At 45.3% G+C, this 12,505-nt stretch overlaps 2 protein-coding genes across 12 annotated transcripts in view; one reads left to right on the forward strand and one right to left on the reverse strand.

Annotated features, from left to right (window-relative positions):
• si:ch73-103b11.2 (myosin phosphatase Rho-interacting protein) overlaps window positions 1–2,587 on the forward strand; it is a 44,962-nt gene extending 42,375 nt beyond the window's left edge. For all 11 annotated transcript variants that reach the window (XR_009793563.1, XR_009793562.1, XR_009793564.1 and 8 more), the window contains one exon: window positions 1,239–2,587. Coding sequence is in view for 7 of the 11 variants with exons in the window: in XM_061810028.1 (XP_061666012.1) it covers window positions 1,239–1,310 (72 nt within the window). In the remaining 4 variants the exon portion in view is untranslated. The remainder of the gene's footprint in view (window positions 1–1,238) is intronic.
• A 2,755-nt stretch (window positions 2,588–5,342) lies between these two features.
• prr35 (proline rich 35) lies at window positions 5,343–7,598 on the reverse strand. The gene is made up of 2 exons (XM_061811110.1): window positions 6,301–7,598; window positions 5,343–6,078 (listed from the first exon to the last, which is right to left on the reverse strand). Exons 1-2 carry the CDS (start codon window positions 7,596–7,598, stop codon window positions 5,343–5,345), a joined length of 2,034 nt encoding a protein of 677 aa, XP_061667094.1.
• Window positions 7,599–12,505: the final 4,907 nt, after the last annotated feature.

Below are 12,505 nucleotides of genomic sequence, written 5' to 3' on the forward strand. Positions count from 1 at the left end.
AAACGGTATCGGCATGATGTGGACCAAAGTGTTCTTTGCATGACTTCACCTCCGTCCTACCTCCTTTATTCACTCACTCACAGACAACTAATGGAAGGACGGTCAGGTCGAGTTGATAGCAGCCATTATTCAAAAACTGGTCTCAGAAATTTTGACTTGGAAGCTTAAAAAAAAAAAAAAAAAAAAAAACTGGTCCAATTGCGGCACAGTCTTTGTGTGGTACAGCCCAGGGCCGCTGAATTATCATGATGCGCAAACTTTAATGCTTCTTCAAATTATTTCAATTTGTTACGACACTGTCGTTACAAAGAGGCTTGTGTACCGATGCCTCGTTATTAAAACAACAAATGACAAAAACTTTTGGTGTTTTGGGACGCCGGAACAAATGAATTGCATTTCCATTCATTCCAATGGGGAAAGATGACTTGTAAAAAGTATTTTATGACTAAATCATCTTAACCACTTTTAACATTTCTGAACTTTTACTACCCTTATTTTTTTCCTACTATGATATTTTTTTTTTCTGTTTCAATATTGCCATTACTTTTTTTTAATGTATTATAGTATCATGTATTTGTATCTACTGATATTTGGAACTCATACGACAGTGGTGCCTTGAGATACGAGTGACCCAACGTGGGCATTTTTTTTTTTTTTTGAGCTACAAGCTGTTGATTGGGCGTTTTATTTTGCTTTGACTTACAAGCACAGCCTTGACATACGAGCGCTAGATGGCGCCAGTGAAATCGACTCACTTCAGAGAACAGAGACATTCGAGAACTCATTATTCACTGTATTCTTTATCCTCTGCAAAGACAAAACCGATGGATGAGCTGACTTTCGGTATGTTTTATATTGCCCCCATGTGGCCAGGAAGGGGCAACACAATGTGAATAGAAGCGCAAAGGGTGACGAAGCCTGTTTATCTTTCCATCCATGATTTGAACTGCTCATACAGGGACCAAACAGCCTATATTAAGGGGTCTGATACCCCCTTTTTTGGGGGGTAGGAGGGGCATTATTCTTTGCAACGAGGATCTTTGACAGCTCAAGGCACCACTTCATATTTTCCTCTCAGAGCGGCTCTGATCTGTGTCAAACCTCCATCGCTAGAATGTTTTGTTTTGATTTTGCATGACTCATCCCTGCCAAACCACTTGTTTGTCATGTTCTGTTGTTGTTGTTGTCTTCTTCTTCTATGCTGACATATTGCACTCGTTCTTTGTTGTCCTTGGCAGAGCCTAAAAGAGGGACTGACTGTGCAAGAGCGCATGAAGCTGTTTGAGGGAAAAGATTCCAAAAAGATCTAAATGTCAAGAGCCCCGACACTGCTCTTCTCTTTACCGGCCTTTGCGATTCATTGTATTTTTTAAAATTGTTATTTTATATTTTTGCTGCGATTACTCACGCATCATAGGAACTGTCCGTTTTGAACACAAGACCGTCCGTCGGCTTCGACGCATCGCAAGTTTTTTTTTCTTTTTTTTTTTTTTTTGCATGTTCAATTCACGGGGACGGTTTTACGGACTGAAGATAAGTTTCATTTAAAAAAAAAAAAAAAAAAGTGGAAAAAGAAAGAAATGTATTTAATGCTGTTGAAATTGGAGACGTGAAATAAGCTGAGACATGACAGCGTTTTTTTTTATTTTCCCAAATGCCAAATAGACAACATATATACAGTCTGAATAATATATATACACCTGTATAGTATATGTATTTCCTGACATGAAGTATTTCTGCTGTATTTTATTGTTACAATTTCTATATCGAAATGATTTTAATGTTTTTGTGTACATAACTACTGGACGTAGAGTGTGTCAGCGCATGGTTTGTCGACGTGTTGGTGCATCTGCTGTACTATAAACTAGTTTGATGATGCTTACATGAGATTTTTTTGTGTTTTTTAATTGTACTTTTTTCTTTTTTTTTTTTTTTTTAGTAAATTGTGTGATGGGGGAGGGAAAGGTTGGGATTGCACTTATAACTTGACTACTTGAGGAACTTTTTTTTTTCAGTTTGTTTTTCTCCTCCAATCGATGTGATTTTCGATGATTGCAGTGCACCCGAACGCGTCGATTGGCCGATGACTTCAATTTGGCCTTTGTCTTCATTTCAATTTAGCGCGGAAAAAAAAAAAAATAATTCCCGTTCGGGCTTTGCATGATTCTGTGGCCTCTTTTTCCCCATTTCGACGCCTCGGCCTCGATCAGCTTTGCCTCGCGAGTCCTACTGTTTCAACCGTTACTGTGAGCGGCGGTTTCTCCCCGAAGTGGTTGGCCCTGACCTTTGACCCCCCCTGACCTCTCGCTTCCAGTTCTAGTTGTGCCACAACCCAGTGAAGAGAACAAAGCACTTGTAATAAAATCAAATTTAAAAAAAACGAAAAAAAAATAGTCAAAAACAAAACTGTGCAGCTAAGGAAACACACTGTATAGTATTCAAAATGCTTTGGAAATGTACATAAATACATAAATATATATGTGCCACATGGAACACTTGTGCTTTTGGTTAAACTTTGCTCGTTAGCTCCTCAAATATATTGGAATATTTTTTATTTTAATTTGAATGTATCAAATGAAATAAATGTTTGGGAAATATGTCAATATGTGTCTCTTGTAATATGTCCACTGCTTTTATTTTATTTACATTTTTCAAAACAATGGGGAGGGATTATTTATCAACAGCATGCCTGAGTTAGTAAATGGCAATAAAGCATTCATCATAATTGAGGTGAAAGAAATTGACCACTAGTCATGGACAAAACAATAAACGTCAATATCTCCTTTTTCGTGTTACATTGGCATTTAAGGTGTTGTCCACAAAGGGGCGGTATTGGCTTGCTTTCATAATTGTGACCCCTGGAGAAGTCCTCTTCCATAATTATTATGCCCTTAATCAATTTGAAGTTCTACATAAACACCAGATTACGTACCTCTGCCTTTATACATGAGAAAATTTGGTCGGTTTTATATTTTTCACAAATCAATACTTTTGGTCAATCCCCAAGCTGTCCAGTAATTTTAAACAAATTGATCAATCATTAGTGTTGCTGTTTTGACGGTGGGCAATGTCAATGGCTCGACTCCAATATTTGATTTTTTTATTGTTTTGATGGTTTCGCTGATACAAGAATTCTGCTCAACACTGGCGGTATGTGCTTATATACTTACTTTTTTTTTTTCTTCAAGAAAAAATTAGACTAAATTTGACTGAAACAAAAATATATGTTGTGTTTTATAATAATACAAAAAAGTGAAGATTGGTGAAGAGCTGTAAATACTTTCCAGGTTCAGTTTGAGGCTTTTGCCGTGATGGCAGCTGACCTTTTGCTTGGTGTTGAAGAGGTCATAGCAAATGGAGGTGTGTGTCCCCCCCACCCCACCCTCGTTGGGCATCCTCTGTACTCCCCTTGTCTCCTATCAACTTGGGGGTTCGTTGACCTTTGCAAGACGTGATTCAGGTAAGCCCCCCCCCAACGTGATTTTGCCAGAGGAGGCGCTTGACTTTTAAAAACCTGTCCGGCCTCGAAGTGGCGAGTGCTGATTAACTTTAAATCGGACACTTTTGTTAGGTCACCGTTTTCTAACCTTTATTGAGCGCAGGCACACATTTTACACAAAAAAAAAAAAAATCTCACGGGCCACCGGCCCCCAACAAAAAAGCCACAAAATGTGTATAAACTGTTAATCTCGTCGCATCTTAAGTGCAAATTCAGTTAACGTGTGAAATTTGGGCCTGTTCAGTGGAGTCAAGATATTAAAAACATTTTAAAATGGGCGTCTTTGTCAACAACCTTGAAGTTGTGACTCAATTTCATTGTATCTGCACTGTATTATAATAATAATAATAATAACAAGTTGTCTATTCTATTTCCCATCTAGTGGAAAATCATTTAATTGTTCCGCTGTTCCAGTCACTAAATGTCCCTGGCGTAAAAAGCTAAGATTATTTTTAGTAAATAAAATGCACATGTATTGATCTCCGCGAGGAAACATTTCAAACTAAGGTTATTATTCCACGCAGTTGATCTCTATTACAACCAAAAAGATGAAATGCTTGCATAATGATGAATAATTAAAGGAGCGGCACACTGAAAACAACACTAGATTTAATGAATACCTCTTATTGGCATTTGCGGCATATTTCATTCTTTTTGTGTTTATTTTGTATGTAAATTTTAACCATGGTGTGAATTAAACTCTTTTCGTATGTGTGTGTGTGTGACATGCTATTTTTTCATAAATTTGACTTACAAAATCTTAATATATTTGTATTTTTCCTTTAGGTTTAATACAATGCTCATTGGGGTTTTTTTCACCCCACCCGTTATTTTTTTTTTTTTTAACCGAGTTTATACCAACAAATGTGTGCACTGTACAATTTTATTTTTCAGTGAATTGGCAACAGACATAAAATGGTCTTTATAAAAGAATCTCCCATTTTAAACTGTACACGTTTTTATTAATTCCCCCCACACATCATTTACAAACATTTCCTATTTGGACTGCTCCAATTTTTCAAATGACAAGCGTGACAATCAAAAGTTGCATCTGTGAAACGGGCCCTTTTTTTTTTTTTGGTCTTTCATCCAAGACGATGACGTGAGATGACGATTTATTTTTTTAAATGTTTACGACATGCTCACAAAATGCTCATTTGTTGTCTGGCGCTCAAGATAAAAGTGCTTGTGAAATTGAAATATAATTACACACACAAAAAAAAAAAAAACAGTCATGGTGATGGTGGTTCTGATGCAGTCTGAAAAACTCAAAGACGAGCCTTCGAAATTGATGACTGTGTTTGCCGGAACAATCCGGAGAAGTCGAACGGAGGCAATTCAACTCCATTGGCGATTGGTGACCTTTCACCTTTAGTCGGGTTTCTTTGCTGCTAAATATTACTCACCAGTGATGCGTATTATCATATATGATAATTTGTGTGGATGTATTGCAGAGTCTTGGCTTGCCATGTCCAAATCGAAAATCTAAATCTAATCCAACCTAAAATCTGAAATCAGTTAAAGAAAAGTATTTCATAGCTAATATCGTTGTAGTGACGTGGACCAGAAATGCTGATTCTGAAGGCCAGAGGCAGATTCGAACTGGCATGACGACACATAGAAGGCGGAATCTGATTGGACAAAACAAAATAAATATATCGGACTTCCAAATTCACGTGCTGGAAGCAATGAGATAAAAGATGCGGCATAAAACAAGATCAGACATCCCGGAACTGTTGAAACATCTTTCGCGACCAGCGAGAGTTCACTTGCTTCGGTTCAACTTTCGCGGATCGCCATTTTCTATTCCGCGTGACGAAGAATCTCCGCCGACGTCCGAGCTTTAATTGTCTGCGGCTGTTACTGGACTTTGGGGGCAGCGCCCCTCCGCTCGCCGCGCGGACGTCGTCCTCCTGTCCGCGAACACGACCGACCTGCCGTCGGGGCACAGCAGCACGCTGGAGTCGGCTTCGCACTTGGTGGTCCTGCTGTGCCACAAGGCCGCCGGGGCCAGGCCTTCGGCCGCCACCGCCGACGCCGCGGCGCTGCTCATCTTGATCAGCGTGTCCAGCGACTGCTTTCGAGTCTCCAGCGAGGCCCTCGCGGCTTTCCTCTCCTCTTCGTCCCTGCCCTCCTCCTCCTCCTCCTCCTCTTCTCGCTCCTCGTCCGTCTCTGCCGTGTTGTCCTTGGAGTCGTTGGACTCTCTCTTGAACGAAAGGTCCAGTGGGCCGTCGCTCTGGCGAGCAGTCCTCTCCAGCGCTTGGTGGATGTGCGAAAGCTCGTTCCGGATTTTGCCCAGGTGCTCCCAAAGGTGGTGCTGGACGGGGAGGTCTTCCTTCTCCAGGTGGGAGATGTTGCGCTCCGCTTCCTGGTACTCCTGTAAGGCTTTCGACAGGTCGTTGAGGAGAGCAGCCACGGAATCCGAGGCCCCGCCCACTTCGGGACGCGCCGTCGTCTGGTCCTGGCCGCCGTGCCCCCCGGCGGAAGCCGCCGGAGAGAACGCTTCGCTTTTTGGACTGGTGAGGCGATCGGCGTACGAGGATTCTGACGATCTTGTCTTTCGGTGAAAGTTCTGTGAACTAAAACGTGGACAGATGTTCAGTTTCAGTCTATTTAAGAACCAACCAATGACAGAAAACTTAGTTATGATGGATTGAATTCTGTACATTCTTAAATTGTACAATAAAAAAAAAAGTTCTTCATACTATTTAGTCGCTGTTCCTTCGCGAAGACTAAATGGTCTTTAAGTTTATTCAGTTCTCCGAGATGTTATTTCGGTAATTGTAACACTGTAAACTTACCGAAGCTTTTCCGATGCCACATCTAGAGTCGGACTTGTCCGGATGTTCTTCAGAGGGTCCGACGCGAAGGCCACCGTCGGCTTCTTTTCAACGGGACCGTCGTGGTTTACGACGGGGCCGGCCAGCCGCTTGAGACCCCAACTGGTTTTATCTTCCTTGACTGAAGCGTTATGCCCCGGCCTGTAGGCAAGGTCGGAAGAACCTCCTTGAGGTGACGCCCGACCGACGGGGGAAAGTGTACCAGCCCCGGGCCTGAGAGCGGGCACTTTCCACAAGTTGACTTTGGGCTGGAAGCCAGACAAGGAAAATGTATCAGGAGTGTTTGGGGATGTTTTGTGTCCTTTACTCGTATCAGTCTGACTGGAGGCCGGTCCGACGCTGTGCTCGCACAGGAACGGGTAGTAGAGCCGCGAGGGGATGAGAGTTCTGTCCGTGGGGTTGCCGGAGGCCGGGTGGATCAGCTGGGCGGCCGACGCCAGGAAGGGGAGTTGGGCGAGCTGCGTGTGGGGTTGAGCGGCGGGAAGCGTGGAATTCACGTAGGAGAAAAGACTCGGGCCGATGGGATAGCCCACCCCGAGCACGGAAAGGTTGAGGCCAGCCGGATCCTGGTAATCCACCAGGTTTGGCGGCGGAGGATAGCACGGGATTGAAGCGTTCACCCGGGTCTGAGCGCCTTCGCTTTTGGCCTTGCTGGCGGTCAGGAGCCGCCACTGCTCTGAGAGCAACCCGGGAGCTGCCATGCAGGTCTTGGACAGGGTCTTGTAGTGCTTCAACTGGGCCTCTACCTCCACGGAGCGCGCTCGCAGGAGCTGGTCCTCCAGAGAAAGCATGTCTGCCACCAACAACTCAGAATCTGCCTTGCCGGCGGCGTCTCCTTTTTCAGACTTCTCTTTCACCGACGTCTGGCCCTCCTCTGCCTGTGCCCGGTTTTCCCGATCTTCCCCGTCCTCCTCCGCGCTCCTCTGCTGCCCCTCCTCGGCCCGAGTCGCCCGGTCCTGGGCGTCTTTCCCGGGCCCGCGGAGACCCTGGTGCGACGGTCGCAGCTGGTCCGGGTGCAGGACGCCGTTGCCCTTCTTGTACGGCCACTCGGACTCGATGAGCAGCGACAGGGAGTTCTTGCACAGGCTGTACTTCATGTGGTTGTAGAGGTGGGACTTCTCCATGCAGGTGAACGGGCACTGGAAGCACTTGTAGTTGTAGGGCTTGCCCCACGGACGAGGGATGTAGTGAGGCTTCTTGGGTTTGCGCTCCTTGTGCTTGCCGGCAGACGTGACTTTGCAGCCGTCGTCCTTGGACATGATCGGTCCTGATACTCCGGGGGACGGTGCGACTGTACTGCGGTCGGGATCATTCACAAAGGAGCCGGTGGGTTTTGGGTCTTTGCAGTTGCTCATTGGGGGAGGGGGGGGGGAGGGGTCTGTCCCTCAGCTTTGAGAGAGGTCGCCCACGTATAACGGCATTTTTTTTTCAGTACCTGTGAACAGACAAGAAAGTTTTCTTCTCTGTTATCCTGAACTTGATTTTTTAACCTCATCTATGAGTCCATTTTCAAAACCAAATGTGGCCCTTTACACAAAAATTCCCCACGCCCCCCCTTGCCCGCCCTACAGGTACATCAATGTCCTTTTTCTCCACCAGACGCGTTCTCTACCTGAGCTAAAGGTCACGTCACCGCTAAGCTAACTTGAGCTTCCCACTGTACCTGCCAGTCTTCATTAGTTCCAGCAGAGTGCCAGGCCCAGGCGAGGGCTAAGGCTCGGGGGCAAATAGGGCACGACGGGGGGGGGGGGGGGGTGCACCTGTGCGGGGTAATGGATGGCCCCCAGTTTTAGGGACAACAAACCTTTAAGGCAAACTAGCGGGCGGGACAAGGCCAGGCTGCGGGTAGAGCAAGGCAAAGAAGAGAAAGTAGTGGTGATGCGGGGCTGCGGGGAGGGGGGGGGGTGTTACTAATGAGGGCCTGGCGTCATGCCTGGGGGGCATCATTAGTGGCAGGACTGGGATCTGGGTCAAGACACGGTGCATAGGTTCAAGAACTCTCCTGAACTAGGTCTCATCTCGCTACTCGAGAACTTTCACATTTGATTTCTTTATTTGGCCTACATTTAATAGAGAAGTTGAATTAAAATCCATCTCGTTATAAACAATGAAAGCGACTTTTATCTAGTTCCACTTCTGGGGGGGGGGGGCACCCCGGCGGTGAGTGAGGATGCGGGGAGGCTGTGTTTAAAATACTCGGCTTTGAGGCTTTTTATTTCTTCTGTTTCCTCGGGTGATTCGAAGATAAAAGAGTGGAGCTAGAGATCAATAATTGTTTTAAAAACGTTTCAAATAATAATTGAAGACAAACACGTCGCAGTTTTGAGTTTTTTGGGGGGTCTTATGCATGTTGTCCTCGTGCTTGAGTGGTTTTCATTCGGGTACTCCAAAAACATCCACGTTAGCCTCGTTGAGTTAAAACTGATTTCGGTCACAGGCCACGTGGTAGTTATGTTATGACCAAATATTTAAAAAAAAATTCAATGTATGATCTAACATAAAATCACCTCATCAAAATCACTACATAAAATTCTCTCTGCATTTCGTTGTCGTTATATTTCGACCATTTTAAATCAGAGGTGATGGAAAGAAGCGGCAAGCAAATGTTGTTGTGTACAATTTATGTACAGGATGGTGAAAATAACGTCGGTATGAATAAAAACTGTGTAGATTTGCTGCTAAAGTCTCAATTTAGCAAGAAACTGGAGATACTGCGTGATCAGGATTTGGCCCCTGGGACTTGGGTTTGACACCAAAGTAGACGTCAGTGCTAGGCTAGTTACTTTTATAGGAAACCATTTTTTTTTTCTCTCACACAAGGAAGTGAGTGTACTTGTACTTCAGTAGATAGAGCGAGTACTTCTGCCGGTAGATGCCGCCGACTTTAGTTATCCGTTTGGCTCCCGATGACCGTCCCATCGACTCCCTTGTCCGCCTCAGGGCCCTGTCCCCCACCCCCTCCTTTTGAGCTCATAATGGAGCCTAACAGCTGCTGTCACCAGACAATCAATAAAAAAATATTTTATGCCAGTCGAGATTTCCTCCTCTTCTGGCCCGTGTATCTGTGATCGCTCGCTGCCGACCGACCGCGCACTTTGCGGCCTGGCCCGGCCCGGCCCGGCCCACTCTCGTATTCACAGCCTGCGGTCTTGTTTTGGGCTTTTAGAGCTGATGACCCGACAAGCTGAACCGCTTGAACATCCACCGTTACGATTACGGACAGGGTAACCGCACCAAAACGACTTTAGCACGCGTCAGTGATCATAAAAGTGACACTCGATGGGATGACAAAACAAAACAAAAAAAAAAAGTCTATATCTGCACAGTCCTTGTTTATGTATTCATTTATTGAATTACCTTTTTTTAATGATGATTTCTGGGATGACGTGTTGTCACTCTCCAATAACAAAGCAGCCTTGGGACAGAAAAAAAAATCCTGTTAAATGATCTATTTTGACAATTTAAATTTGCCACTTTAGACACAAATAATTAGATTCGTGAAAAATATTCACCCCAAGTATTAATAGTACAAATTAATGATCACGAGATAAAAGAATATTTGGTTGCAGTTTCTTCAATAGATTTAAAAGATATTTGCAAGTATGTATCTGTGTGTGTATGAATGTATATCTATACAGAAACGTAGCAGTATTTTTTTGTCACTATGTTCAACTTTCTAACCTTTTTCCTTTCAATATTTATAACATTTTCAAATTCGCTACACATGCATTTGTTTCAAGTAAATTCAATACAGCTCAAAATATGTAATATGAAATGTAGTATTCGCATAAAATGATACAAAACACCAAAACGCAACAAAGCTGTTGAAAACAAAAAAAATTCAGATGAAATTAGGATGGAGTGGGGAAAAAATAATAAAGAATGAAAATCAGGTTTTTGAATGACTGTAAAGGCACTTTTAATAGACAACGCAGGATGACTTATAGTAGAAAAAAAAATGAAATGAAAAATAGCATCAATTACTTTTCAAAAAAATGAATTTTTTTAATGGCAAGTTAGCGAACAGTTTTAATCAAAGCAAATTATGCGGCTGACGTTGAGCGTTACCTGCGAGCGGAAGCGTCAAGTATGCGTCGGCGCTACTCGTGCAGCCCCGCTTGCATCCCGGTGCTGCGCGTCTGCCGCTCGTCCGTCCCCCCCCACCCGCGCTCGAATGGGAGCGCAGCGGGAGCCGGCGTGCGCATTTATATTGACTGGGAGCGTCGCCCTCGGGCGCTACAATACAGCGGCCCACCCACCCGATGACACCCCCCCCCCCCCCGCCTTTTTTTTTTTTTTTTTTTTTTTTTTACCCCACGAGCACCTCCCGCTGTGGGTCGCCAAACGTGAAGATGAACTTAAAGGTTACTTGCGGAGCGAGTGATGGCGTCTTAATGTTTGACCTTTGATGGCGGGGAGTTTTGAAACAATCATTTTCTTGAAATAAAACGAAGGACTGTGTTGTTTTGTTTTCCAAAATGTTGAATTTATTGAACATACAGTAACTTTTATCCACAAATGTGTTCATATTCCATACTGCAAACGCCAGTCCATCTCATATTTAAGCTTTCCTTTCTTCCTCCTCCCTCCTGGTCGTCCATGTCACGGAGCTCTCCTGCACTTCCTCCTGATTGAGCAGACATGGTCGTCGACCCCCCCATGTTCCCCCCCCCCCCCCTTCCTCCCGCTGTCACATTTGCTCCAGATGGTTAGGCTCCATGTAGCGGCCTGTCAGCCTCCATCGGGCCGCGTCGGCGCGACAGCCGGGCCGACGTCTTGTGAAGGGTCCCTGACCGGCTTGACTGACTTCCGGACCCCGGCGTTGAACCTTTGACCTGCTCTCGAGCACGCGCGAAGAAGATTTTGCGGACGCGTGGAAAGGAACCAGGACTAAATCCTTTTGCTTGCAGGTTTCACCTTGCGCGTGAACGTCGCAAATAACCCTGACATTGCATAGAGAGGAGGTGGAGAGGCCAAATATTTATCACTGGGGGGGCACCAGGGGGGGGGGTATCCCCCCCACCCCACCCCACCCCACCCATTTAACACTACTAATACGAGACTCCTGATGCAGCTGCAAATTCAAGAAGTGACTGAGGATGATGAGGGTGAGGCGGATTCTCTAGCTGAGGGTCCTTCTGGAGCAGCATCTGCGGAGGCTGACAGTCGCACTCCATTACGGCTCTGAGAAAGGAACCGGGAGGGGGGGCTCCCGCAACACCCCCCACCGGGCACGGGCCAGCTGCGGCGCTCGCAACCAAACACGCTCACGTACGCAACTTCGGTGGATGTCTCACAAGATGGAGTATTTGTTTGAAATAGAAAAGTGGCCTCCAACTCGGGATGAGTGTTCTTCTCTCCTTCCTTCCAGTTTCTGAGTTTGAGGCCCGCGGGGGGGGGGGGGTTGGAATGGCTAACAGCTCCTCTCTGAGCCTGCGCTGCTGGGCACATTAACTAAACTCATATCGCTCTCAGCTACTATCAATTATTCAACGCGTATCTCCCCCCCGAGCCCCCCACCCCACCCTTCCTTATCAAAGGAGAGCAACAGCCTAAAGCAACTTCCCCGCTTTTCTGTCGGTGAGGATTTTCCAGTCACTTGAAGAGTTGTGGACGACGGCAACTGGACCGGCGTGAGCTTCGACACGTTATTATTATAATTATTATTTTTTTTATAATGTAGAAGATGTCTGTCCAAAAATCGAAGCACTGTCTTTGCTTTCTGCTTTTGTGTTATAGTTTGACACCGTTTATCATCCAAATGTAGCAACAGTACTTGAATTAAGCTAGGCTAACATAGGATAGGCTAGCATAAGCTAGGCTAACCCCCAACCGCCCGCTCAGCAAATATTCTTATTGAAATTGAGACGTGAGAAAAGTTTATGAGAATTTGTCCGCGAAAGGATTTCCGAATCCTGCGCTCCAAATTTCAAAAACGTCCCCGACGAGTGTCTTTGACTGAAGCGACCTGCCCTCCGCGTGATCTCAGTCGACCGCCGGCGGGAACCAACAATGAGACATTTCCACTTTCACACTTAAATGAGCGCGCGACGTGATTACAGCGATGAAGGCCGGACGAAGGCTGGCCGCCGTCCAGCGTGTTAAAAGGCGGCCCTTCAAAGTCAGCTGGCTTCATATGCCAAAAGGTTCAGCCATGACGGGACCT

This window comes from Syngnathoides biaculeatus, chromosome 22, assembly GCF_019802595.1.
Source record: "Syngnathoides biaculeatus isolate LvHL_M chromosome 22, ASM1980259v1, whole genome shotgun sequence".
Lineage (NCBI taxonomy): Eukaryota > Metazoa > Chordata > Actinopteri > Syngnathiformes > Syngnathidae > Syngnathoides > Syngnathoides biaculeatus.